The sequence below is a fragment of the Rhinopithecus roxellana genome, chromosome 2, assembly GCF_007565055.1.
Source record: "Rhinopithecus roxellana isolate Shanxi Qingling chromosome 2, ASM756505v1, whole genome shotgun sequence".
Taxonomy (NCBI): Eukaryota; Metazoa; Chordata; class Mammalia; order Primates; family Cercopithecidae; genus Rhinopithecus; species Rhinopithecus roxellana.
Genome location: NC_044550.1, coordinates 20217154 through 20244460, shown reverse-complemented (window position 1 = coordinate 20244460; position 27307 = coordinate 20217154). Strand labels below are relative to the sequence as shown.

At 40.4% G+C, this 27307-nt stretch overlaps 1 protein-coding gene and 1 long non-coding RNA gene across 4 annotated transcripts in view; one reads left to right on the top strand and one right to left on the bottom strand.

Moving 5' to 3' along the window:
• Positions 1–4356: 4356 nt before the first annotated feature.
• LOC104670048 (cytochrome P450 2U1) lies at positions 4357–27307 on the bottom strand. 3 transcript variants are annotated; one of them, XR_004052712.1, is made up of 6 exons: positions 26543–27120; positions 12207–12842; positions 10264–10425; positions 8315–8482; positions 6545–7582; positions 4357–5251 (listed from the first exon to the last, which is right to left on the bottom strand). XR_004052712.1 is itself a non-coding variant. In XM_030915118.1 (5 exons), exons 1-5 carry the CDS (start codon positions 27030–27032, stop codon positions 7404–7406), a joined length of 1245 nt encoding a protein of 414 aa, XP_030770978.1. In that variant the 5' UTR covers positions 27033–27307; the 3' UTR covers positions 4361–7403. The 3 variants fall into 3 exon arrangements, 2 of the variants coding, with proteins under 2 accessions (XP_030770978.1, XP_010371512.1); XM_030915118.1 differs by having other exon boundaries at positions 4361–7582; positions 12597–12842; positions 26543–27307; XM_010373210.2 differs by having other exon boundaries at positions 4361–7582; positions 26543–27127.
• The window catches only part of LOC115892801, a 71110-nt gene continuing 70359 nt past the window's right edge, over positions 26557–27307 (top strand). The window contains exon 1 of the long non-coding RNA XR_004052718.1: positions 26557–26705. This is a non-coding gene — a long non-coding RNA (uncharacterized LOC115892801). The remainder of the gene's footprint in view (positions 26706–27307) is intronic.

Sequence of the window (27307 nt, the reverse complement as noted above, 5' to 3'; positions counted from 1 at the left end):
GGAATCCGACTTACAAGGGATGTGAAGGACGTCTTCAAGGAGAACTACAAACCACTGCTCAATGGAATAAAAGAGGACACAAACAAATGGAAGAACATACTATGCTGATGGATAGGAAGAATCAATATCGTGAAAATGGCCATACTGCCCAAGGTAATTTATGGATTCAATGCCATCCCCATTAAGCTACCAATGACTTTCTTCACAGAATTGGAAAAAACTACTTTAAAATTCATATGGAACCAAAAAAGAGCCCGCATTGCCAAGACAGTCCTAAGCCTAAAAAACAAAGCTGGAGGCATCACACTACCTGACTTCAAACTATACTGCAAGGCTACAGTAACCAAAACAGCATGGTACTGGTACCAAAACAGAGATATAGACCAATGGAACAGATCAGAGACCTCAGAAATAATACCACACATCTACAACCATCTGATCTTTGACAAACCTGACGAAAACAAGAAATGGGGAAAGGATTCCCTATTTAATAAATGGTGCTGGGAAAACTGGCTAGCCATCAGTAGAAAGCTGAAACTGGATCCTTTCCTTACTCCTTATATGAAAATTAATCAAGATGGATTAGAGACTTAAATGTTAGACCTAAAATCATAAAAACCCTAGAAGAAAACCTAGGCAATACCATTCAGGACATAGGCATGGGCAAGGACTTCATGTCTAAAACACCAAAAGCAATGGCAACAAAAGCCAAAATTGACAAATGGGATCTAATTAAACTAAAAAGCTTCTGCACAGCAAAAGAAACTACCATCAGAGTGAACAGGCAACCTACAGAATGGGAGAAAATTTTTGCAATCTACTCATCTGACAAAGGGCTAATATCCAGAACCTACAAAGAACTCAAACAAATTTACAAGAAAAAAACAACCCCATCAAAAAGTGGGCAAAGGATATGAACAGACACTTCTCAAAAGAAGACATTCATACAGCCAACAGACACATGAAAAAATGCTCATCACCACTGGCCATCAGAGATATGCAAATCAAAACCACAATGAGATACCATGTCACACCAGTTAGAATGGCAATCATTAAAAAATCAGGAAACAATAGGTGCTGGAGAGGATGTAGAGAAATAGGAACACTTTTACACCATTGGTGGGACTGTAAACTAGTTCAACCATTGTGGAAAACAGTGTGGTGATTCCACAAGGATCTAGAACTAGAAATACAATTTGATCCAGCCATCCCATTACTGGGTATATACCCAAAGGATTATAAATCATGCTGCTATAAAGACACATGCACACGTATGTTTATTGCGGCACTATTCACAATAGCAAAGACTTGGAATTAACCCAAATGTCCATCAGTGACAAACTCGATTAAGAAAATGTGGCACATCTACACCATGGAATACTATGCAGCCAAAAAAAAGGATGAGTTCGTGTCCTTTGTAGGGACATGGATGCAGCTGGAAACCCATCATTCTCAGCAAACTATCGCAAGAACAGAAAACCAAACACCGCATGTTCTCACTCATAGGTGGAAACTGAACAATGAGATCACTTGGACACAGGAAGGGGATCATCATACACCAGCATGCACCAGGGCCTATTGTGGTGGGGGGGGCGGGGCTGCAGGGCGAAGGGATAGCATTAGGAGATATACCTAATGTAAATGACGAGTTAATGGGTGCAGCACACCAACATGGCACATGTATACATATGTAACAAACCTGCACGTTGTGCACATGTACCCTAGAACTTAAAGTATAATAATAAAAATAAAATTGTTTTGAAAAATAAATAAGTAAATTATATTAGCATTGCAAAAAAAAAAAAAAAAATAGATTGACCAGATATTTTCTTCACTTTCAGCCATAGCTATAAGTCTAGGTCCATACAAGGAGTTTCATTTTGTTATGCAAGGTTTCATTTCTTCCCCATTTTTAAAGCAAAGTATGTTCCTGTAATTATAAACAGTTTAGTAAAAAAAAAAAAAAAAAGAAAAAGAAAAAGAAAATGTGGCATGTATACAGCATGGAATACTATGCACCCATAAAAAAGGATGAGTTCATGTGCTTTGTAGGGACATGGATGCAGCTGGAAACCATCATTCTCAGCAAACTATTGTAAGAACAGAAAACCAAACACGCATGTTCTCACTCATAGGTGGGAATTGAACAATGAGAACACTTGGACACAGGAAGGGGAACATCACACACTGGGGCCTGTTGTGGGATGGGGGGAGAGGGGAGGGATAGCATTAGAAGATATACCTAATGTGAATGACGAGTTAATGGGTGCAGCATACCAACCTGGCACATGTATACATATGTAACAAACCTGCACATTGTGCACATGTACCCTAGAACTTAAAAGTATAATAAAAAAGAAAAAAAAATGCCATTCTCCCCATCCTTTGTGTCCTTGAATTCAGTGTTTAATTCTCTTTATAGTATGTATCCATTAACAATTTTTTGTGGTTATAATTATTCTTAATGTTTTTGTCTTTTAGCTTTTTGTTGTTGTTGTTGTTTTTACGAAGTCTTGCTCCGTCACCAGACTGGAGTGCAGTGGCACGATCTCGGCTCACTGCAACCTCCGACTCCCTTGGTTCAAGTGATTCTCCTGCCTCAGCCTCCTGAGTAGCTGGGATTACGGTGGCACAGCTAATTTTTGTATTTTTAGTAGAGATAGGGTTTCACCATGTTGGCCAGGATGATCTTTATTTCCTGACATCATGATCTGCCTACCTTGGCCTCCCAAAGTGCTGGGATTACAGGCATGAGCCACCGGGCCCAGCCGTCTTTTAGCTTTTATATTAGGGTGAAAAGTAATTTATGTACTATTATAGTGTTATATTATTCTATATTTGCCTGTATATTTGCTTTTACCAGTAAGAGTTATGCTTTCATGTTGCTATTTAACATGTTTTCATTTTAATTTGAAGAATTTCCTTAAGCATTTCTTATAAGGCAGGTCTAGTAGTAACAAACAGATTCCCTCAGTTTCATTTGTCTGGGAATGACTTTCTCTATCTTTTATTTTTAAAGGGTATTTTTGCCAAATGCAATATTCTTATTTGGCAGTGTTTTGTTTTTGTTTTTTTTTTTTTAGAATTTTGAATACATCATCCTACTCTATCCTTGGCTGCAGGGATTTTGCTGAGCAATCCACTGAGAGTCTTATGGATAATTAGCCTTATCCCTTAATGAAAACTGATCATTTGACCCTCATACAAAGGGAAGAACTGATAAGAATACGAAATATCTTAGCCAGGCATAGTGGCATGTGCCTGTAGTCCTAGGTACTTAGGAGGCTGAGGTGGGAGGATCACTTGAGCCTGCAGTGAGGTGTGATCATGCCACCCTAGCCTGGGCAACAGAGTGAGACCCTGTCTCAAAAAAATAAAAGAATATAAAAGTATTATCATTTCAATCATGATAATACCAAATTATTTACTAATGAACAAATACCCTACTTAAATGAATTTGGTTTCTAAAAATAATGCAGCAAAACTGAAGATTTGAGGGTGCCACATTATTCAGTGTTCTTCTTGTTTCACTACTGTTATTTCACTAAAACTCATACTCTGGTGGCACAGCCACAGTCACTAAGGAAGCAGACAGAAAACAATGACAGGTTTGCCTGTATCATCTCCTCTCTAGCCTAAAGGATCAAATAATCACCTTCCATCAAACTCACTTAATTCTTCATTTACCCAACATACTTACTGATGCCTGCTCTGCATAAGGCATCCACTATTGGTAAGGTATCAGATACAGTCAGTCCCTGACATCCTCATGGAGCGGAGATGAGAGAGATGATAGAAACAGAAGGTTTAACTAAACAAGGTAGTTGCAGTTAGTGATGACAGCTCTGGAGGAAATAAACTGGGTGATGAGATTAGGGAGTTCTCAGGAAAGACCACTTTGGATGTCACGGTGGGTGACCTCTCCGAGGAGATGCTGTCTGAGCTGTGACTTCAGGAAGAAGAGTAGGCTGTGGAAAAAACTGGCAGGGGGGTCCCTCCACAGGCAAAATAGGGTTCAAGTATGAAAAAGCTCTTTTTCCTGAGCTGGGAAATGTGAGACCAGCACTCAGTACCTGGCCACAGCAGGATCATGTGGGCCCATCTCCTCTCAACTCATGCTGGGCTTCCACAGGGAATATAAGACACCTGGGCGGTGATGCAGTCCTCTAAGAACTTCACTCCACAGGGAAATTTTAAAAGAATTACCCTTGTTTCTAAGGACCATGCTTACATTCTATTGTGAACATCTGTCTTTGGAGGCCTATTTTCTTTTTTCATTAACTTGACATCTGGAAAACAAAATTTTGTATAGCAATTAAATCAAAACAAAACAAAACAAAAAACCAGACATGACACTTTCTCAGTTAAAATAGTTTAATAAAAGCATCAAAACTATGCTAAAGATGAGAACCAAAAATGAGATATTAGGTAGACTTATAAAACAAAGTACAGTTAGTTTTTCATTTCAAATAAACCATGATGTGCAAAATTGTAAAATGTCAACATGTCTGAGAAAAGCATTAACAGTCCTTTTAGCAATTTATATATAAAGATGTTTTTAAGGTGCTACAGCTTAAGGCATTGTATTTTAAAGTTTAATAAACATCTAATTTCAACATCTCTCCAAGAACAGACTTCTTCTCAAGTAAGTTATAAACTCTTTGGTTAGGAATATTGAAAATGCCTGTAGAATTTAAGGAGTAATACACTTGTTAATGCTGAGTTATTAGTACGATTCAAAAGCATATGAATTCCATATCAAGAACAAACTGTCCTGCCCAAGGTGCAGTGTAATCCACACTGTATCATCTCATCTAAAAATCAATACAGCAGCCGCACCATCCACTCAGTTGCTCTGCAGTTAGGCTATTAGCTTTTCTTTTTCAAAAAGCAAAAATTCTTAAGACACCTAAAGATTAGCCTGTATTTCATTTATCTATATTGAAAGTACTTAATAATATTTTTAAAAAGGCAAAGAGCAGCATGGTAGATAAAGAATGTAGAGTCAAAAATCAGTCAATTATTTTAAAATATCTTTTCTTTTTCCTCTGATTGTTTTGATTAAGCAGATATTATTTTCATTTTTTGAGCTTGCAAAAGTTTGCCTAGGCATGTGCTAAATCAAAGGAAAATCTAGCCTCATGTTCACAATTGCCCTGGAATGCCATTCCCAGACTGAGATCTAACTACACAGAGTATGGCTAATGGCAGATGAAGTCAGAGGCTGGGGAGATCTGGTGTCTCCATTTATCTGGAAAACAGAGCAAGGAAGGATGATCAGTCACAGGAGGCCAGTCAGACAGAAGTGTTTAAGTTCAGTTTCATCTTTCGTTTAATTCCCAAAGTAACAACCACTCTGGATCTTTTCTCGCCCTCTTCTCTATCAGTAGGAACAGCAGTAGCTGCTTCTCTCCTTTAGGAAAGTGAATGAGAGGTCCCTGGATATGGCCCAGCCTTCAGGTGGTGGGAGCTTACATTCTGTTAGATATAAACAGCTAAGGCATCGTTCTAAGTTTGTTTAAAATGGTTGTTTTAAATGATAAACACAAAAGTCTGGTGATTTTTTAAAAACTGGCTTTAATGGACATTAACAAATAACATACACTGATTTATGACCTTTAAACAACAAAAATATGACTTGTAATTATTCAAATAAGGTAAGATTTTTCTCTTAGGTACACTTCTTAAAAAGTCCTTCACAAGATGACTGGGCATCCACTAAGACCAAGGCACTGTGAGGGAGGCAAACAGCATGACATCCTGACCTCAAGGAGCTCAGCCTGGGATGGAGACGGACACACACAACTCCAGCATGAGGCCAAGGGGTAGCGTGTTATGGGATCAAGTGGTGGCAGAATCGAGAAGTGATTCTGAAAGTGTTCTTTAGTCACAGAGACCAGTAGGTTTGAAACTCACTGATGTTACTTTTTAACTTTGTGCCTTTCCTTCTCTAAGCCTCAGCTTCATCCACTACAGTATGCCACCCTCTTAATAGAATTTCTGTAACAATTACAGAAATATGCAAGTAAAGGATTAAGTATAGAGCCAGCATGAGGAAAGGTTCAGGAATATGGTTGCTCATATTACTACTATGCTTACTTGTATACATGGAGCACTGTGGGAGAATAAAAGAAAGGGGTGGTCATTCTTTGGAGCACGTTCTCACTGGGGGAAATCCTGGCATCTTGAGCAGGACAATTCTTCACTGTATAGGACTACCTTGACATTTAGCATCCTGGTCCCATGGCAGCAGAAGGCCAGTAGCACCCCCATCATTATGATAACCAAGAAACAAACCCACACATTCCCAAACTCCCGCTGAAGGGGTTACCACCCCTGCTGAAAACTGCTCTTCCAGAGGAACCTTCTACATTTAGAAACAATTTAGTTCTCTTAATAAAAAGAGAGTGAATTCTTTGAGAGTGTATTCAAGGATCAGATACATTGGGCCTGGTGGCAGGGAGGCTAGGACAGGAATGTTCAGTATAGTTTGAAAGCAGAATTCTTTCCTGATGAGTCCCAGCATCAAAATCCCCAAGCTCACCATTCAGGCCTTAAGTAAAAAGGCAGAGCTGCATCTTTGCAAATAACTCTGTAGAAAGGAATTGTGCCATGAAGCTACTTCTTTAGCAAGGCTCACGGTTCCTGTAGTTGAAATAGAAGGTAGACATATAAATTTATACAGTCATCCTACAAGGGATTTTTTACAATTATAATTTCTTTTTTCCTCAATATACATGACAGAACCCACTTCATCCCACATCTACAAAAAGTAAAAACTAAAATCATAAACAAAAAGATAATAACAGAACAAGCCCAAGAAGCTGGCATAGAATCTGTGCTGAGAAAAGTTCTCCCCCATTATAACCTAAATCCATAACCATCTCTGACAAAGCATTACAGGCTGAACACCACTTTCATGTTGTCACAGGTCTTTAAAAGCCAGCTGATAGATCTTCTTCTCCTGAATTTCTTCTCCAGAGCTTAACAGGATTTTAGAGATACCAGAAAAGATGTAAGGCATTTGACCATCATTAGTGCTGAGAGGTAGAGAGAAGCCAAGTTTTATTACTCTCATTTTACATATGGGATGTCTGAGGCACTGAGAAATGAGAAGATCGGCCCATTGGTGGAAGCCACTGTAAGTAAAATCCAGATCTCCTGTTTCCTAGGTACTTTGGTTTCTATGCCCCAAATCACAGACCTGCATTACTAAAATGGCTGAAGCATCCTGCTGAGGAATCCTCCAAGATGAAAGCTCCCAGTGTGCTTTACCCTCCTTCTGATCTCTCTGAGCCCAACCTGGATCCACTGAGTTGCTGGATTCACTGTCCCTTGCAGTAGAAAGAATCTGCTTAGAAAGATTTATATATCTTTTTACCATCTCTTCTTGGAGATGCTCTTCATCTCCTTGAAATAGTTATATTAAATGGATGTGGGGCTAAAGTTAGACCAAATCTTCCAGTCAGGAGGGGCTTCTTAGAATCCTTAGGTAAAGCAAATGTGAAACTCTGCATTAGGCTCACAAACATTAGGAATAATTCCATCTTTGCCAGCTGTTCTCCCATACACACCCGCTTCCCTAAAAATGAGATCAGAAAAAAATGAAGGATTATAACACCATCCCTTCTCCTGTTTCAAAAAGTACAAATTTATAGGAAATATTTAAATTGAGTATTCTAAATGCAGATGGAGTTTTTAAGTCAAATTGCCATTTATACTACATAGCCTCCCAAGCATATGCTGATCAGAATTTTTACATATCAAATACACATTTTAACTCCTACTCATAAAAACCTATCCTCATTCTAGACAGGAACTAGAGACAGATCCAATGTGGCAGCTACCCTGTCTCTTCTGTGCCTGCTTACCTCTTTCCTTCACTTTTACCTGGAAGATTAAGGCAAAAAAATTCAGATTAAGAATCCCTAGAGCCTCCCTTTTCCATAGAAAGAATCCTATGTTCCTAATCTAGGAACCTAAAAGAGGAACTGTTGAGATTAGGGAACCCATCCTCTCACCCACCAGAACAGATCAGAAATTGCTCTTAACTTCAGTAGCTCCCTGGGACCGCCCCCCCCCCCCAGAATTACCTGATCAGCCCTGAAAGTAAAATTTCTAATCAGATTTAAAACCAACTGCTTTATTAAAATCTGAAGTGAACCTAGTGGAGATGCCTTATCTAAATTATTGATCCCTTCTCTTACATTAGCTTGCCAAGAAATAAACATTTTTAAAACAACATGAAATAATAAAATATTATTTTAGTTCTACTTCTTTTAAAAATTACACAGTTTAAAAAAGTGTAACTGACCTATCCCAAAAGGAATAAAGGTTTCTTTTTTAATTAGTTGTCCTTGGTCATCCAGAAATCGATTAGGGTAGAAATCTTCTGGTTTCTCCCAAATGGATGGGTCTCTATGTACTGACCACAGGTTGGGTAAGATCAGCGTGCCTTTAGGAATGGTATACCCTTGGAGCACTAAAACAAAAGAAAACATATGGGTGTTATTCAGTATGCTTTTGCTAGTAGTTCTCCCTAAACATCATTATCTGAAAAAAAAAAATGTAGTTATATACCTAGCACTTTAATTGGTTGAGACCAAACTGTGAGGTACTTGAGGGTGGGGATATAATCTTGTCAACTGGCATCCCTCTCCCTGCACCATCCCAGGACCCACCTGAGACAGGGAGCAGGCAGTGTTCCAATGAATGCTGAATTAATACATAAAACTATAAAAACATTACAATGAAGAGAAAACACTAAAACAAAAAATAGGGCATTTCAAGTAAACTTTCCCTAAAAATTAAAATTCCCAATATGTATAAAACTTAGTTTACAGGGTCATTTATGTCCATACAACAATGTAGTGAGGAGGTAAACTAAGATAAAGAGATACACAGGGAAGCCAACCCTGGCTTTTACTAGCTGACAAGTCAATATGCACTTTAAACAATGCCCAAAAGATACTATAAACATGGTCTATCTGGTACCAAAAAAAAACCTGTTAAGTGATCCAATGTCATTTATAAGCAATGGCATGCTATAACTGTCTTAAAACTAGATCAAGCCCATTACACTATGGGCTGACTCCAGAGGTAAATTCCTTGTTAATAGGGATGTTTAAAGAGAGTCTGGACATGACCAAATAGACATATTTCACTGTAGATGAGAGGATGAAACAGGTGACTTTAGAATAAGATGGGCTTTTCTATTCTTTTTTTTTTTTTGAGACAGGCTGTCTCACTCTGTCGCCCAGACTGAAGTGCAGAAGTACAGTGGCGTGACCTTGGCTCACCGCAACCTCTGCCTCCCGGGTTCAAGGGATTCTCCTGCCTCAGCTCCTGAGTAGCTGGGACTACAGGAGTGTGCCACTACGCCCGGCTAATTTTTGTATTTTTAGTAGAAATGGGTTTTTGCCATGTTGGCTAGGCTTGTTTTCAACTCCTGGCCTCAAGTGATCCACCCTCCTGGGCCTCCCAAAGTGCTGGAATTACAGGTGTGAGTCATTGCGCCTGACCTTTTTTTTTTTTTCTCTGAGACAGAGTCTTGCTCTGTCACCCAGGCTAGAGTGTAATGGCACAATCTCAGCTCACTGCAACCTCCCAGGTCCAAGCGATTCTCCTGCCTCAGCCTCCTGAGTAGCGGGGACTACAGTTGTGCACCATCATGCCTGGCTAATTTCTGTATTTTTAGTAGGGATGGGGTTTCATCATCTTGTCCAGGCTGGTCTCGAACTCATGACCTCAAGTGATCCGCCTGCCTCGGCCTCCCAAAATTCTGGGATTACAGGTGTGGGCCACCATGCCCGGCCTTCTAATTATTTAATATTTATGCTTCAGCTGCAGAATTTTAAAAGTTGAAGTAAGATAATTTTCAGGCAAAATCCTTAATCCACATTTAGACTAACTCTTCTGACCTCCATGAAAAGAAGGGAGAGTTGCCTTTGTCAATTCTGGAGCTTTTTCTGCCAACATAGCCAATTTAAATTTCGACATTATTTGTTTTGCCAGTATAAGTGTGTATGTTCTGAAGGCTATAGAGCTACTAGTAAAACTAAGCAGTAGTAGAATTCTAGTACAACCAGTGATGCACAGCAGAGGGCTGAACATTCCCTAGACATTTTATTATCTATGACACAATACTAAATCTTTAGAAGGATCAAGCTAGACAACAGTCACCACACCCCTCACCTCAACTACCCTGGATTAGAGGGCCCTGCTTCCCTCAAGGACATTCAAAGAGGAAGACCCTGGACTTGCCTGTGTTCCCTGAGGTCATATGAGGAATGGCAAGCGGAACCACCACAGTTAGCCTCTGCACTTCCATGATGGTGGCTTCTGTGTAGGGCATCTGGGCCTTGTCCGTGAGGGAAGGAGCTCGGTTGGCACCAATGACCCTTTCAATTTCTTCATGAACCTTCTCTATGTAAAAAGGGAAGAATACACCAGAAGATAAGCGTGGGAGAGAGTTGAACCTGCCCTCCTCTGCATACTTTCCATCACCACTAATACCTAACTGGTCAGTTGGCAGTTCAGGCCTGACTCTGCCTCAGTAAAGGTGAAGCGTTGGTCGGACATTTCAAGTAGAGACAGCTAGCCCCAGGGTGCCTGTGCTACCCTGTGACTTAGAAGTGGGATAGTAACACATAGAGGGGCCAAAGAGAAAGCACTCTGGATTCAGGAGCATCCTAAGTCATACTCTCATATGAACATGGGATTGACTCTCTAAGTAGACTGAGACAACATGTGATAGCCTAAGGTAGCCCCCAATATTCCCTGTTCTTGTGGTTTATATCCTTGTGCAGTCCCCTCCTACTCTGTACCAAGTTGGTCTATGTGACCAAGAGAATAAGGATGAAGTGAGGACATGTCACTTCTGAGATCAGATTATAAAAGACACTGTGGCTCCTCATCTTTGCCACTCTCTCTCTCTCTCTCAGGTTGCTCACTTTTGGGGAAGGAAGCCACCAAGTGAAGCAGCGTTATGGAAGGGTCAGAGTGGTAAGAAACTTGGCCAACAGTCATATGGATAGCCACCCTGGACCTGGATTCTTTAGTCTCAGTCAAGTCTGCAGACCCAGCCAACATCTTAACTCTAACTTCATTAGAAACCCTAAACTGGAAGTCATTCGTGGATTCTTGACCCTCAGAAACTGGGAGATAATACATGGTGGTGGTTTTTGTAAAGCTAGCAAATTTCGGGGTGGTTTGCTACCCAGCAATAATTAACTAATACAGGTAGGTATAATCACATCTATAGTAGGCAGAATAAGGGCCCATACAAGATGTACACACCCTAATCCCCTGGAGTCTGTAAACATAATACCTTACATGGCAAAAGGGACTAAACTGATGTAATTAAAGACATAGAGATGGGAAGATTATCCTGGATCACTTGGGTGTGCCCAATCTAAGAACATGGGTTTTTAAGTCAGATAACCTTTCCCAGTTGAGTTCAGAATCATAGAAAGATGTGACTATGAATGAATGGTCAGAGAGATGCAACACTGCTGCCTTCAAAGACAGAAGAAGGAAGCCATGAGCTGTGGAAGCCAAAAACAGCAAGGAAATTGATTCTTCTTTAGACCCTCCAGAAAGGAATACAGCCCTGTCAATGTCCTGATTTTCAGCCCAATGAGACATATATCAGACTTACAATGTATAGAACTCTTAAGAAACTTGTGTTGTTTTAAGCCACTCAGTTTGTGGTAATTTGTTACAACAGCAACAGAAACTAATAATACACCATCCTCCCTGTATTCTTCTACTCTGAACTGCCATGGACTTTCAGTATCTATTGGGACTGAGGTGGTAGAACTAGCTGTGTGACCTTGTGAAAGTCACACAACTTCTCTGAACCTCTGTTCTCCAATTTCAAAAACACAAGATGTGTTCAGATCAGCATTATGATTCCCTTCAGCTCTAGAATGTTCTTCTCTAAAGGTCTTTCATGATCATAGATTTCACACAGAATCAAACCCGTAGAGATTTGAGCAGGGGTAAGCAAGTTATGACCTCAGTCCTACTGTCTAGAAACTTGGGTTTCACTGTTAACATCTTACCAATTCCCTATGAGTTGCAAGTATTTGTTTGCCAGCCTGAAGACACTGCTCAGTGTTAGGAGCCACCAGATCACTGAGGTTGCTAATCCTGATTTAAATTACCTGGTTTTGCCATGAACAAAGGAAACACCTATTAATTACCTTGTACATCGGGGTTCAGTGACATATACAGCAGGCACCAAAGCAAAGAGTTAGTTGTGGTATCAGTCCCAGCAATAAAGAGATCCCCAATGATATAAAATAAGTACTCTTCATCAAAACTGCTGTTACTATTATTTTTCCTCTCCTCTTCCATGTGGAGAAGGTACATGTCTATGAAGTCCTGAGGGTTCTCTCTATCCAGAGACTCTTGATGGTCTTTGATGATTTTTTTAAGGAAACTGGTTATATCCTTTTCAATTTGTCTTAATTCCTTAAATGGTCCAAAGGGAAGGTAATAAAGCCAAGGGCATATGTTGACCATGAGTACTTGACTGTTCAGACAGATTTCTAGCCCTCGTGACATAAAACCAAGCATTTTCTTGAACTCACTATTGGTATAATCAAAGCGCTGGCCAAAGCACAAGGAGCAAATGATGTTAGAGACGGCATTGCTGATGATGGAGAAAGGGCAGAAGGGGTCTTCTCCATGCTTTTGCATTTCCGCTTTCACGTATTTGAACTCCTCAATAATCTTGGGCTCCAAGCTAAGTTTTCCCAACCCAAAATGACGAAGAGTTGAATGAGAGAACTTCCTTTGTTGTCTCCAGATGGGACCATAATGTGCAAACACAACCCCTGCAAAGGGACACCAAGAAAGGAAGATGAGAAACAGCATTCCTGATAACACTGAACAGACCTACCATGGAGTGCATTCTGTATTTTTCAAGTCACTTATGGAAAACTCCTCATATATAGATAAAGACCACTAGTCAAGAAAAACGATTGGCAAAATTTAGTTATCAAGATAGTATGTGTTTCTAATAACAAAAATCATATCTAATTAAATTAGGAGAATTTGCTCTAAAGCTTATTATTATAGATAGTAACTCCTGGTGAAATGAAAAGCAATGAGTTTCATTTTCCAAAGTTAGTGTGCATTTCAAAGTATTACATTTCATAAGAGTGAATCCAGGCTTAGAAAATTTGTCAGGTGGCCAGGTACAGTGGCTCTTGCCTATAATCCCAGAGATTTGGGAAGCTGAGGTGGGAGGACTGCTTGAATCCAGGAGTTCAAGACCAGCTTGGGCAACAGAACAAGACCCCATGTCTAGAAAAAAAAATTCGCCAGGTATGGTGCCATGCATCTGTAAGCCCCAGGTACTCAAGAGGCTAAGGTCAGAGAATCACATGAGCCCAGGGGTTGGAGGCTGCAGTCCACTATGATCATGCCACTGTACTCCAGCCTGAGTGACAGAGAAAGACCCTGCCTCTAAAAAAAGAAAAAAGACAATAAATATTTCAGGCTAAATATCCCCATATTCTAAACACCTATATTCTAAACATTCTGAACTGAAGGATAATTATAGCAACAGATTAAAATGAGGGCAGAGACCATATCTCATAGTGCTCACCATTAAAATCTAGCTTCTGGCATAGTGCTCAGCACATAGGAGAGGTTGTTAAATATTAGCTGACTAAATGAACAGCCCAACTAGATTAGAACTATTGGACATCAAAATTTGGAATCTGATAACTGGCAGGTAATCTAAAATGTCTGTTATTGGCAGCAGCCCTGATTTTAAAACATATGAACATGTTAAGGTCATCCACAACTACATCCTATTTGATTTTCACTTATATATCCCACCATCAAACCCCACAAAATTGCTCCCAGATATATCAGATTGTTCTCAAATATTCCTTGTTTTCTGTCACCTATTTCATCCTATTTTCCATGGTATACTCTATCATTTTGGCTAGCTCTTCTTCCTTCCCACATTACTTCTGAATTCTTACTATGTGCCAGGCATGGGGGTGCAGTAGATACAGCTGCAAATGAAATAAAGACCCTGCTCTGTGGTTAAATTTTCTCATATCCCTATAAAGTGTCTTTTTTTTTTTTTTTTTCTTTTTTTTGAGACGGAGTCTCGCTCTGTCACCCAGGCTGGAGTGCTGTGGCCGGATCTTAGCTCACTGCAAGCTCCGCCTCCCGGGTTTACACCATTCTCCTGCCTCAGCCTCCCGGGTAGCTGGGACTACAGGCGCTGCCACCTTGCCCGGCTAGTTTTTTGTAGTTTTTAGTAGAGACAGAGTTTCACTGTGTTAGCCAGGATGGTCTCGATCTCCTGACCTCGTGATCCGCCCGTCTCGGCCTCCCAAAGTGCTGGGATTACAGGCTTGAGCCACCACGCCCGGCCTATAAAGTGTCTTTCAATATAAACATCCATGCAGTCAAATGTATCAGACAATTTATCAGCTCCACTTTCCTCGTTGGAATCTTCCAAATGTCTGCTCAAATCTGCAGTGGTTGCTCTGTAGGCCTTTGGTTCAGGTGCTATGACTTCTATTAGTCATTATTTGGGAATTTTCTTAGACTCTTCTGTGTCAGAACCCATTTCCTGAATTATAGTTCTTCCTCTTTGTTTTACTCCCTCATTTTGCTGAAGCACATCCTCTAGTAGCTTCTGAGAAAGGATGCATGGGAGGCGAATTTCTAAAGATTATGTGTGATTATTTATTCTACCATTGGACTTCCTCAGAATTTTAAAGACATTGCTAAGACTGGACTGACTGATGAGTCATAAGATATGTACATATTCAGTATGACTAGACGTTGCGGATTACTCTCTGAAGTGGAGAGTACTCTGAAAGTGTATTCATAGAAGTGTTTAAATGTTCTCATTTGTTCAGAATAGTTGCCCTCACTTGATACTTGTCAATGTTTTTAGTTTTGTCAACAGAAGCCTGGAACATATCTCATCTGATTTTTATTTGCATTTCTCTGATTGTTACCAGTGGGTCAGAGCAGCTGTTTATATGGTTATTCACCAGATTTCCTATTCTGTAATTTGCATTTATCTACTGTGCAATTTTCTTTTTCTTATATATTTGAAATGCATAGCAGATCTTTTAGCATGTGTTTTTTTACTTTCTAAGTGCTATGTGTTAAGCAGAAGTTTTAAATATAGTTGTATTTATCAATCCTTTGATTTGTGCTGCATATCTTATTTTAGAAATCTCCTCGTACCATGGGTTCATAAACAGATTCTCTATTTTCCTGTAAAAATTTTAAATTTTGTTTTCACATTTAAGTTTCTATAATCTACCTGGAATTTATATTTGTGTTAGGTATTCCTACCTATTGTGAGGTAGGAATCCAAACATTTTTTCCCTATGTAGACAACCTATTGTTCAAGTATGATTTGTCAAAGGGTCCTCACTCCACCTCACCAAACCACCAATCTGTAGTGCTGTCTCTGACAAACATTTCCTTTATAGGGGTGGGCCAGTTGACAGGCTTTCTAGTTGGTTATATTGGTCTATGTGTTTATCACTGTGCTCAAAGCACATTGTCTTAACTACTGTTACCTTATAATAAGATATAAATAGACTTTAATTTTTTATATCGAATAGGGAAGTCCCCTCTTCCCTACAAAACCTCGTTCTTTTTAAAAACTGTTTCAAAAACTTCAAAATGAATTTCTCAAACGTATTTAGGGATTTTGGTTGGAACTGCAATTAATTTCTTTTTTTCTTTTCTTTTCTTTCTTTCTTTTTTTTTTTTTAAACACAGAGGTCTGGGGGATCCACGGAGCATAGGAGTGTTTGCTGAGGTGCAGGCAGTGGGTGGAGGAGCCTAATAGGTGGTGACTGGCAGCTAAGTTGTCTCCTGGGAGGGCTTGGGTTCACCCCCAGGCCCCATCCCCACCCTGAGCCTGTTTGTCTCTGGATGTGGCCACCAAGACCCCAGGAGAGGCAGAATTTCTGCTGGCAGAACCTGGCTTGGACGCCCACTTTGTAGCTTCTACGTCTCCATTCTCATGCAGATACACTTAATTTCTACATTAATTTGAAAACCGCCTTCTTTATGATGATTGAACTTGTAATCTAAGAATGAATCTAAACTTGCTTGTTTTTAAGTTTCTTTAAAAAATTGCTGAATTTTGTTTCCTAATGTAAGTTTTTAAAAAATAGTAAGAAAATGTGGCACATATACACCATGGAATACTATGCAGCCATAAAAAAGGATGAGTTTGCGTCCTTTGTAGGGACATGGATGCAGCTGGAAACCATCATTCTTAGCAAACTATCACAAGAAGAGAAAACCAAACACCGCATGTTCTCACTCATAGGTGGGAACTGAACAATGAGATCACTTGGACTCGGGAAGGGGAACATCACACACTGGGGTCTATCATGGGGAGGGGGGAGGGGGGAGGAGGGAGGGATTGCATTGGGGAGTTATACATGATATAAATGATGAATTGATGGGTGCTGACGAGTTGATGGGTGCAGCACACCAGCATGGCATAAGTATACATATGTAACAAACCTGCACGTTATGCACATGTACCCTAGAACTTAGAGTATAATAAAAAAAAAAAAAAAAAAAAAAAAAAAAAAATACACCAAAAAAAAAAAAAATAGTATATTCACGAATGACAATGGCTTATAAGTTTCCTTTCTCATGCTATATGTGTCTTGAATATACTGGCCTCCTAAAGCAAGCCAGGGTGTAGTCTTTGTCTCTGAAAGAAATCTGTCTAAAATTGGAACATGTTTCTCTTTTCCTTTAGGTTTATTTATAACGTTGGCCATCTGACTCATTAATCGTCAGACCTCTATCTTAATAAATAATTTAAAGCTCTACATTTGCCTCTGTCTGGGTACTACTCTAGCTGCAGTCCACAAATCTTGTTTCCATGTATTTTCATTATTTGGTTTTAAGTAAAAAAAAAACAAACAACTTTCTATTTTAAGTCTTCTTTGCTACCTTACCTGGTTTATTTTATGCTGATATTTGACATTTGACATTTGCTTGCTTTTTTACCCTAGTATGTGGCCAATGAAATTTCTAAATAAAGTTGAGAAGAATGTTTGTCCAAGTAATTTTGAGGAATATGTCCTCTCTATATGTCCAATAGAGAAAGCTTGATAATGGTCAAAGCCAAATTTTCTGTATCCTTAACAAATTTTTAACTATTTGATCTCTCAACCAAATACTTATATTAAGCTATTTTGCTATAATGGTGGATTTATCAATTTCTCTTACAGTTCTGTAAGTTTTTGCTAAAGGTAGATAAATATCAATGTAGCTGTACAGATTTATATTTATATATATATGCTGTTAAATACAGATATCTATTAGATGACATTGTTAGGTACATTCAAGCTTAGAATTCTATCTTCCTGTTTTTTAAATTTTTTAAAAATGGATCCGTTTATCATGAATGCCCTCCTTTTTCTTAACAATGAAGTATCATTTAGAGTACCTTTTGTCAAAAAAGAACCAGCTTTTCTTTTTAAAGTATTTTCTTAGTATTGTAATACCTTTTCATTTTGAACTTTTCTGTACCCTTATGTTGGGGGAATGTCTCTTTTTTGGGGAAGATAGATTATGTCTCTTAAAACAACATATAATTGGATATAAAAAATATCCATTCTGGCAAGCTGTCCTTTAGCCAGTAAGTTTAGTCCTCTTACATTTATTCTAATTACTAATTTCTAACATACTATTTTGAGATTTGTTTATCTGCTTTGCTCATTCTTTTCCCCCTTCCTTCTCATCTTCCAGTTGAGACAAACAGGGTGAATGTTCACTCTTACATTTTTAACATGCTTACTTAAAGTCTAGTTCAGCAGTTGGCAAACTACAGCCCAAAAGCCAAATCCAGCCTGCCGCCCTTGTACAGCCAGAGAGCCAAGACTAGTTTTTACATTAATAAATGGTTGAAAAAAAATCAAAAGATTATTTTGTGATATGTGAGAATCATACGAAATTTAAATCTTTCCTTTAGTGTAAAATCAAGGGGCAAAAAAGAAATTCAAATTTCATGATCTATAAATAAAGTTTAACTGGAACACAGCCAGTTCATGAGTAACACTAATTTGTTTACATTATGTTCTATGGCTGTTTTTGCATTAAAACAGCAACATCTGCCAGGCATGGTGCCTCATGCCTGTAATCCTAGCAGGTTGGGAGGCCAAGGTGGGAGGATCACTTGAACCCAGGAGTTCCAGACCACCTTGGTAACACAGTGAGACCCTGTCTTTACAAAATAAAAAAAATTTTAATTAGCTGGGTGTGGTGGCTCAAGCCTGTAGTTCCAGCTACTCGGGAGGCTGAGGTGAGAGGATCACTTGAGCCTGGGAGGTCAAGCCTGCAGTAAGCCGATATCATGCCAATGAACTTCAGCCTGGGTGACACAGTGAGACTGTCAAAAAAAGAAAAAGAAAGAAAAGAAGAAAAGAAAAGAAAGAAAAGGCAGCGTCAAGCATATAGTTGCTGCTTAGACTGGGGGTGGGAAAACATTTTCTATGCCAAGGTCCAGGCCAAGACAGACAAACGTCCTTGTTTTCTTTTGTTGGTGGCCAGGGTTGTTAAGTGTTCGTTGTCAAACTTTCACCCAGTTGAAGCATTTCAAGAGTTCTGTCTTTGTCTGGAAACAACTTTTCATTTTGCCAGGCTGTATCTCTTCCCCACCCCCATTCTACAGCCAAGGCCCTCCAGAGCATCTACCTACTATTTTCTGCAGGGGTGGGGGCAGTGATAAGGACCTGATCTTATTTTATGTGCATTTCAAACTATCCTTGTTCTCAGTCTACTGGCTCATTTCTGTCTCCTGTGATCACTGGTACCTCCAATTTCTAATCCTTTTTGAGATTCTGCATAGTAAACTAGGGCAGTAGTTTTCATTCTATCCTCTCATACTCCACTGGCATTCCCCTCTGTAGATGCTTAGGTGTAGTCATCCTCCACTCTATTAAGTCATTTGCCAATCCTACAGCCACTTTGTCTTCAGGTGTTATGGTGCAGAAATGTAGATGTGTCATTTCATTTCAATGTAGATAGAGTATGTGCTTCTGTTCGGCATCCCTCTGGTATGGTATGTGATTGTTGCGACAAAGAAGGATTGGAAATGTCTTAACCACTCCTGAAACCAGAACTCTCCTTTTGTGTAATAAAGGCCCATAAACTATTTCCTAGGCTACCAAAGTTTAATCATTCCTCCTGTCTTTAACTATGAGCAAGTCTTCTGCTGCAGAGTATTCAGCGGCCAAGTGTTGGTGGGCCTCCTCTTTTCTTGGATAGATATGGTCTTCCACACCAGCTTTAGGATTTGATACCAATCCCACCTACCCTCTCTCTTTATTTTTATTTATTTATTTTTTTGAGACGGAGCTGCACTCTGTCACCCAGGCTGGAGTACAGTGGCGCGATCTCAGCTCACTGCAACCTCTGCCTTCTGGGTTCAAGTGATTCTCCTGCCTCAGCCTCCTGAGTAGCTGGGACTACAGGCGCATGCCACCAAGCCCGGCTAATTTTTGTATTTTTAGTAGAGATGGGGCTTCCCAGGCTGGTCTTGAACTCCTGACCTCAGGTGATCCACCCGCTTCGGCTTCCCAAAGTGCTGGGATAACAGGCGTGAGCCACCACGCCTGGCCCTCTCCTTATTTAATATAGTACATATAACATCTCTGCTTTGTCCTATTTATCAAAAAACATTATTTTTCCTTTGTTAGGTCCTTGATCTTACCATCTACTAACCATTTTTAAACTACATATTTGCATTTTAGAAATATTTTGTCTACCAAAATAGCTCGGAAGCAAAAATCAGGACTCTTTTGCTTCAGAATAACAAAAATATACCCTCAAGCTAGGTCATCGAACAGGCCAGTTAGGCTATGGAATGAAAAAACAGGAAGAAAAGGGTATTGCCACCTCAGGGAGTACTAAATGTCACAGAACTCTTTCTCCCTGTATCTATTTTTCCCTCCTCTCTGTCTGACTTCATTCTTTCCAACTACAAACCAGCTTTTCAGTGAAACATGAGCTATCCTGAGATGCCTATTTCCCCAGTTTCACCACCAAAAGGAAAAGCCCTCTATTTTCTAGATTCAACCTGAGAAATTCTGGGGAAGGATTCAAATGCTTCAGGAGGGTGTCCTGCGGTGATACCAACTTGAGATACCTTATTTTGTGGCTTGAAGTTTCTAACTATGTCATGCTATTCTGATCCCAAAACTATGTAGGGCTTGATGTGTAGTTGTGAATTATTGAGTTCTGTGCCTGGCCTACAGATTAACCAGTTACAAAAAGGTTAGAAATTCTGATCAGTCCACTTTTGGTCAGTGTGTCCCTCAACTTATCACTGTGGCCAAGAAGGTAAGTTCATGTAAAGATATGGCATCTCCTGTTCCATCAACAAAAGGGATTGAGGTCAGAAATAAAGAATTCCTCAGAAGAAGTGGGTATTCTTATCCAAGGAACAGGTGCTAGGCAGTGGAAACATAAAAATCCAACTCTAACCAAATAAAGGATAGACTAAATTGACATTGATACCTTCTCACAAACGGATATTATACAGCTCCTAAGAACTTTACAGGAGGATATTTAATAATATGAAAATATGTTCATAATACTTTAAGTGATAAAAAGCAATTTTTAAAATTATGAAAATTATTCCATTTTAAGGAGACAAATATATTTCTAAAAATACATGTACATGTAGAAAAAAGACTGGAAGGTGATACATGAAAATGTCAATACTATCTCAAAATAATGCTGATCACAGATGATTTTCAGTCCATTTTTTCATTTTCCTTGTTTTGTTTTCCAGTAACTTATACTACTATAATAAAAATACTCAAAATACATTAAACATGAAGCAATTCTACATTGACCACATATACATCTTTACCTACTGAACAGAGAGGGTGTCATACACTGATTACACTTACCCTTTCCTTCCATGGGATCACAGAAGTATTCCTATTAGTGGGAGAATTCAGGCCATCTCAATGTGAGTACATAACTATTTCAAAATCAGTTCAAATATCTATTTTATTGCATACTCAGTTAACTTGTTTCCCTCATTCATTTTCAAATTCCCCAGATGAACTTTCATTTTCTGTTTATCTTCATTTCCTACTTTCATTTTGCATCTTGTTCTCCTTTGAGGTATATATCAGACTGATCTATCCCATACTTTTAAAATTCTTCAAAATTTCATTTTACCTTCTATTTTTATGGCTTTGCAATTTGCTTTGACTCTTGCTCCAAGTCTCCAGTGATATTATCTGAGCCATATCAAGTTTTACGAGTCAAATCAGTGTTTCTTTTTCTACTTTCATGACTAGTGTCCAACAAACATTTGTGGTAGTATAGTTGGTAAGAGCAAAACAATGTAAAATTTACCTGATTTTTATCAACAGTGAAATAGAGAATATGATGCCATTATATTCATTCTATTTAGTGGAATACTGCATAATATGGTTAAAACATAACACTTTTAAATAACAAAAGCTAGTTAGAGAAAGATACTTTAAGTATCCAACATATGCAAGTTTTAGAAGAACATACCAAATAAAGCTATGTGTTACTTATGAATCTGAAGCAGATCTGAGCTGCAGATAATCAAGTTTATACTGTTCTTTGAGCTTTATTTTGAATATTTTAAAATAAAAATGTAATGTTAGAAGAAACAGATCACATGTCTTACCCTGTTTTGTGTTGCTATAACAGAATACCACAGGCTGGGTAATTTATAAAGAACAGAGATTTATTTCTTACAGTTCTGAAGGATGGGAAGTCCAAGAGGATAGCACTGGCATCTGGCAAGGGCCTTCATGCTACATCATCCCATGGCAGAAGGCAGAAGTATAAGAGAGGATGAAAGAGAGAGAGAGAGAAAGGGGGCCAAACTCATCCTTCTTATCAGAAACCCACTCCCACAATAACTAACCCACTCTGGTGATAACAGCACTAATCCATTGATGAGGGCAGAGCTCTCATGACCTAATCATCTTTTAAGTTCCTATCTCTCCACACTGTTGCATTAGGGATTAAGTTTCTAACACATAAACTTTTGGGGACACCTTTAAACCATAGCAGCACACTTAAGAGTGAAACACTCCTCTGGTAGACTTAGCTCTGATTTTGTAGTTTTCTTTTCTTTTTGTGCTTAGGAAAAGAATCAATCAGAATGATGGATACAGCATCTTAACGGCCCACCTAGTTTACTGTAGTTTTTATGGGCTTAAGAAGATGACCAACTTGTCTAATCATTAAATTTTGAAAAATTTAAACATAACAAATAAACTGCCTACATCTGGAACTTTCAGCAAACGTATTAAGTCAACTATTTCTAGCCTCTCTTCGCACATCACTATTTATGAAACATACTCTCCTCTGCTATTCTCATCAACTTCAGCAGCAAAGTTCTTTCAAAAAATAATAAATATCGAATAACGTTATCGGCCTCTAATTCCTAACATAATTTCTTTTCTCTTATGGCCTACACATCTTGTTTCTGGACAATATCACATTTACTTCTTTGCTACTGGGCACAGTAGCCAAAGATGGTTTGAGCTGTCCTCAAGTCTTGCTGAGTTGAGCATCTTGACTGTAGTCACAGTGGCCTCTCTTCTTCAGGCTGATAATGCTGTCCATTTCTTGATCTGGGAAGTCCACTCACAACTCATCTGCTCCTTCATCCTTTGATGATCATCTTGAAATAAATTCACATCCTCCCTTTTTATTCTTCACTCTTGAAAAAGTTCTATTTAAAAAATCCTCTGCTAGCTACATTTTCTTATTCAGATGATCTGTTCTTTATTCGAAGTTAAGTCCACAAGCATTTTCTTCATGCCACATGGTTCTTGCCTTGTATTATCTTGTCAACAGCTTCTCCAGCCACTGAAATTTCTCTCATTAATTCTTTTACAGCACATTCACCCAACACATACCAGAGCAGCATTGCCTAAGAAAACCCTGTCTCTTGGGGGAATACTTTAGTTGAGATACTACTGAAGCACCAAATTGCCCCCAGGCTCCCCGCTCTTTTCTAAATAGAGATTTAATAGTAAGCAGTGTCCAACTAATGCTTAGAAATGACCTTGTTATAGATTCTCAACCAAACAGCCACCAAGAAGCGCTCTGATAAACTGTTTTTTTAAGAATTGGAAACTATACTGTTAAGATCTCAAAGAAGAAAATCTAATTCCTACCTTAAGAAATCCAGAGGAAGAGACAGACACATAAAACAAATTATAATAAAATGTGATATGTACATCAATAGATGCTTGTATGCACAAATTCATTCATCTTTTGGTTCTCTATTCTGTGCCAAGAAGTAGGGATACAGTGGTTAACAAAAGGAACAAAATATCTGCCCTAAAGAAACTCACATTCCATTGAGAGGTGGGGGGTGGTAATAGGCTAAATACTATACTTCCCAGTGTTTAAAGAGAAAAATATGAATGAGATAAAATAAGAGGTGGTACTGGGCATTGACCAAAATAGCACTGAAAGGTGACAATTGGCCTGAGGGATGACAAGCAATCAATCAAGCAAGAAGTTATTCCAGGCCCAAAGAAGACAAACGTTGTAGCTTGAGGCAGGCCCAGGCATGGCAGAAATCAGGTTAGTGTGTCTAGAGTAGAAAGGCCAGGTTGAAATGTACAAATGAAGGGAGAGCTGAAAAAGAGAAATGCAGCAGCCAGATCCTTCAGGCCACAGTAGGTCAAGTATGGAGTGGGGAGGCAATTGGTTTCAGCCAGAGAGCTACAGGGTTTGATTCATGGTTTGTGTAAGAGATCCTTTTGGCTGCTCTGTGGATGAAATCTGGAGTGGAAGCAAGCAGGTTAGTCAAGAGGCTTCTAAAGTATCAGATTAGAAATGATGGTAGCTTTAGAAAAAAAGAAAAATAAATAAATGATGGTAGCTTGGATGAGGGTGCTGGCAGTAGAGATGGAGAAAAGTAGATGGATGTAGCACATATCTACTGTAGGAGTCAATAAGACTTATGGATTGATTAGAAGAGACTGGGAAGGTCTTGAAATGAAACAATAGTATCATAGAAGTTAATCTCGTTCTACAGGGTAGGGAAGCATCTCAGGGTACACATTCTCAAAGAGGTAACATTTAAGCCCAATCTTAAAAGCAAGTGTGAAAAAAGAGAAGAAAGTGTTGGTGAGGACGTGGAGAAATTGGGACCCCTGTGGGAATGTAAACTGGTGCATTCACTGGAAAATGGTATGATGGTTCTTCAAAAAATTAAACCTAGAATTACCACATGATCAAGCAACTCCTAGGGACTCAGATATTTGTACCCTTCTATTCATAGCAGCATTATTCACAATAGCCCAAAGGTGGAGGCACAAGTGTCTATCAATGGATGAATGGGTAAACAAAATGTGGTATATACAGTTCACCCTCCACATTCATGGGTTCCACATCTGTGGGTTCCACCAACCGCAGATCAAAAAACCACATCTGTACTGGATGTGTAGACTTTTTTTCTTGTCATTCCTTAATACAGTATGACAACTATCTACAAAGCATTTACATTGTAGTAGGTATTATAAATAATCTAGAGATGATTTAAAGTATCCAAGATCCGTATGCATAGCCTATATGCAAATACTACACCATTTAATACCAGGGACTTGAGCATCCTAGGGTTTTGTTATTCGCAGGAGGTCCTGGAAGGAATCCCCTACAGATAAGGAGGGATGATTATACATATGATGGAGTATTATTCAGTCTTCAAAAGAAAATTTTCACATATGCCACAACATGGATGAACTCTAGGACATTATGCTAAGGATTTTAAATGAGTAGAGATAAAGATCATAATACTTCGGCCGGGCGCGGTGGCTCAAGCCTGTAATCCTAGCATTCTGGGAGGCCGAGACGGGCGGATCACAAGGTCAGGAGATTGAGACCACCCTGGCTAATACGCTGAAACCCCGTCTCTACTAAAGAATACAAAAAACTAGCGCGCGACGAGACGGGCGCCTGTAGTCCCAGCTACTTGGGAGGCAGGAGAATGGCGTAAACCTGGGAGGCGGAGCTTGCAGTGAGCTGAGATCCGGCCACCGCACTCCAGCCTGGGCGACAGAGCCAGACTCCGTCTCAAAAAAAAAAAAAAAAAAAAAAAAAAAAAATCATAATACTTCAAATGTCCCACTGAAAAACAAATGTCACAGTTCACACCTCATCCACTGCATGCTTTCGTAATACTGCTTCTACCTAGAATTCTCTTCTGAGCTCATGGCTGCCTGGAGAAAACCTACCTGCTTTTCTTTTCTTTTTAAAAAATTGTGGTGAAATACATATAAAATTTACCATCTTAACCATTTTTAAGTGCATACCTTAATGGCATAAGGTACTTTCACACTGTTGTGCAACCACTGCTACTGTCCAGCCACAGAACTTTTTCATCTTGCAAAACTGAGACTTTCTGTCTCTATGATAATTTCACTATGCTAGGAGGCACCTCATATAAGTGGATCATACAATATTTGTCTTTTTCGTTTAAAATCCTGATGCAAAACTCTGGCTTTATCAGATTCTGAAAAGCCTAGATCTCTCTTTGCCATGTCATAAGGACAGGAAATAGCATTCATTTATTTAATAAATACTTGAGCTCCTACTATGTTTCAGGCAGTAATGACTCTGTCCTCCTAAATGTCAGAACAGTGGTGAAGACTGATATCCAGGCCCAAGGTCATAAACTTATGTAGCTTCAGTTTTGGAAAGTTCAGTGAAGGAAAAGTGCTTGGGTAAGGGACCTAGTTCTAATAAGGGAGCCTACCCTACTTGGAGAGGCTGTGAGAAAAGGCTTCCCCGAGGAAAAGGCATTTAACACCTGACTGATGGATAGGAGTGACTCAGAAAAGAAGTCAGAGACCTAAGCCAGCCAATAAGACAAAGGGGGACGGTGGAGACAGGTTAGACTGGACATTTTATTGCAGCAGATAACACGTTTTCCAACCCGCAAAAATGTCCAATTTAGACTCCCATACGCAGGAATCAGAGGCTATGAACCAGCGCCTGAGATTTGGTAATAGGCTTCTACCGTGTTTTCTGGACTTTTTATCTTATTGGAAAATATCTTAAATTCTTGCATTTGAAACTCACAAGGTAAAAAGAATATCCTTCCCTCTTTCTAACATGGGGGCCAGAGTTTCTCTCCGAGGTCACAGCTGGTGGAAGGGAAGACTACTTTTGGAAAGATGGAACCTGGCTTGCCACCTTGTCCTCCCGCTATCCCTATTCCTCTCCCTCAACCTCCGGATGACTTTTCTACTTCTGATCTTGGAGTATGAACAAGTCACGCGTCAGTCACTACTTGATGGGATCTTAAAAGCATCAGGAAGGAGAGGCGCCGCAGCCAGCAACACCTGTTAGTTCAGGATGCAGGTGTGAGGCAGGCTGGGGGCGCGCGGCCGGAAGGGGCACAGGGACTGCAGCCCCCGCGCACCTGGAGACTCATCCGCGGCATCCGCGTACCCACAGCCCACGACCCCCGCCCCCCGCCCCCGCTCACCCTTCTCCTTGGTCACAATGGAGATGAGCGGCACCCGCGGGCGGTCGCTGAAGACCTCGGCCTGCTGCACCAGCGCCTCGCGCACGCTGTGGAAGTCGCTGAGGACCACCACCAGGTAGTGGCCGATAAAGAAGCTGAAGATGCTGCCGTACACACGGGCTAGGTGAGCCAAGAGCACCTGCGGGCCCACGACTGAGGGATCAATCCCTGCGGCCCTGGTCCTGCTGCTCAGCCAGCTCCGCCGCCGGAGGAAGGGAGGCAGCAGCACGTGACCGAAGTTGCCCACCAGGGGCCAGGGCGTGGGCCCGGGCGGGATGCCCCGCGCCCGGCGACGCCGCAGCCAGCTCCAGCCCAGCACCGCTACGAGGCCGCACAACAGCAGCGCGTCCCCACTCGGGTCCATCCGCAGCAGCCCCAGAGGCGCGCGCAGGAGGCGCGCGGGCCAGGGCGGGTCCTCGGCAGGGGGCTGTGGCGGCCCCGGAGAGGACATGGTCAGGGCGCCGGCTGCCTCGGGTTCCCCTTGCTGCCCGGAGGAGACGCGCAGGCAGCTGCCTGACCCCCGGCGTCAGTGTCCTGCTGTGCCCTGGAAGGTCGGGGGCGGGCAGGGGCCGTAGAAGCGCGCCCGGATTGGCTGCGCCGCGCGCATTCTCCCCGCCGCCTCCATTCAGCGACGCCCGGGCGGAACCTGGAGACGCGCCGGCTGCCTGGCGGAGGGGGTTGGCGGGCGAGCGGGCGCGGAACCTGAACTTTGCTCCGAAGTCCCGT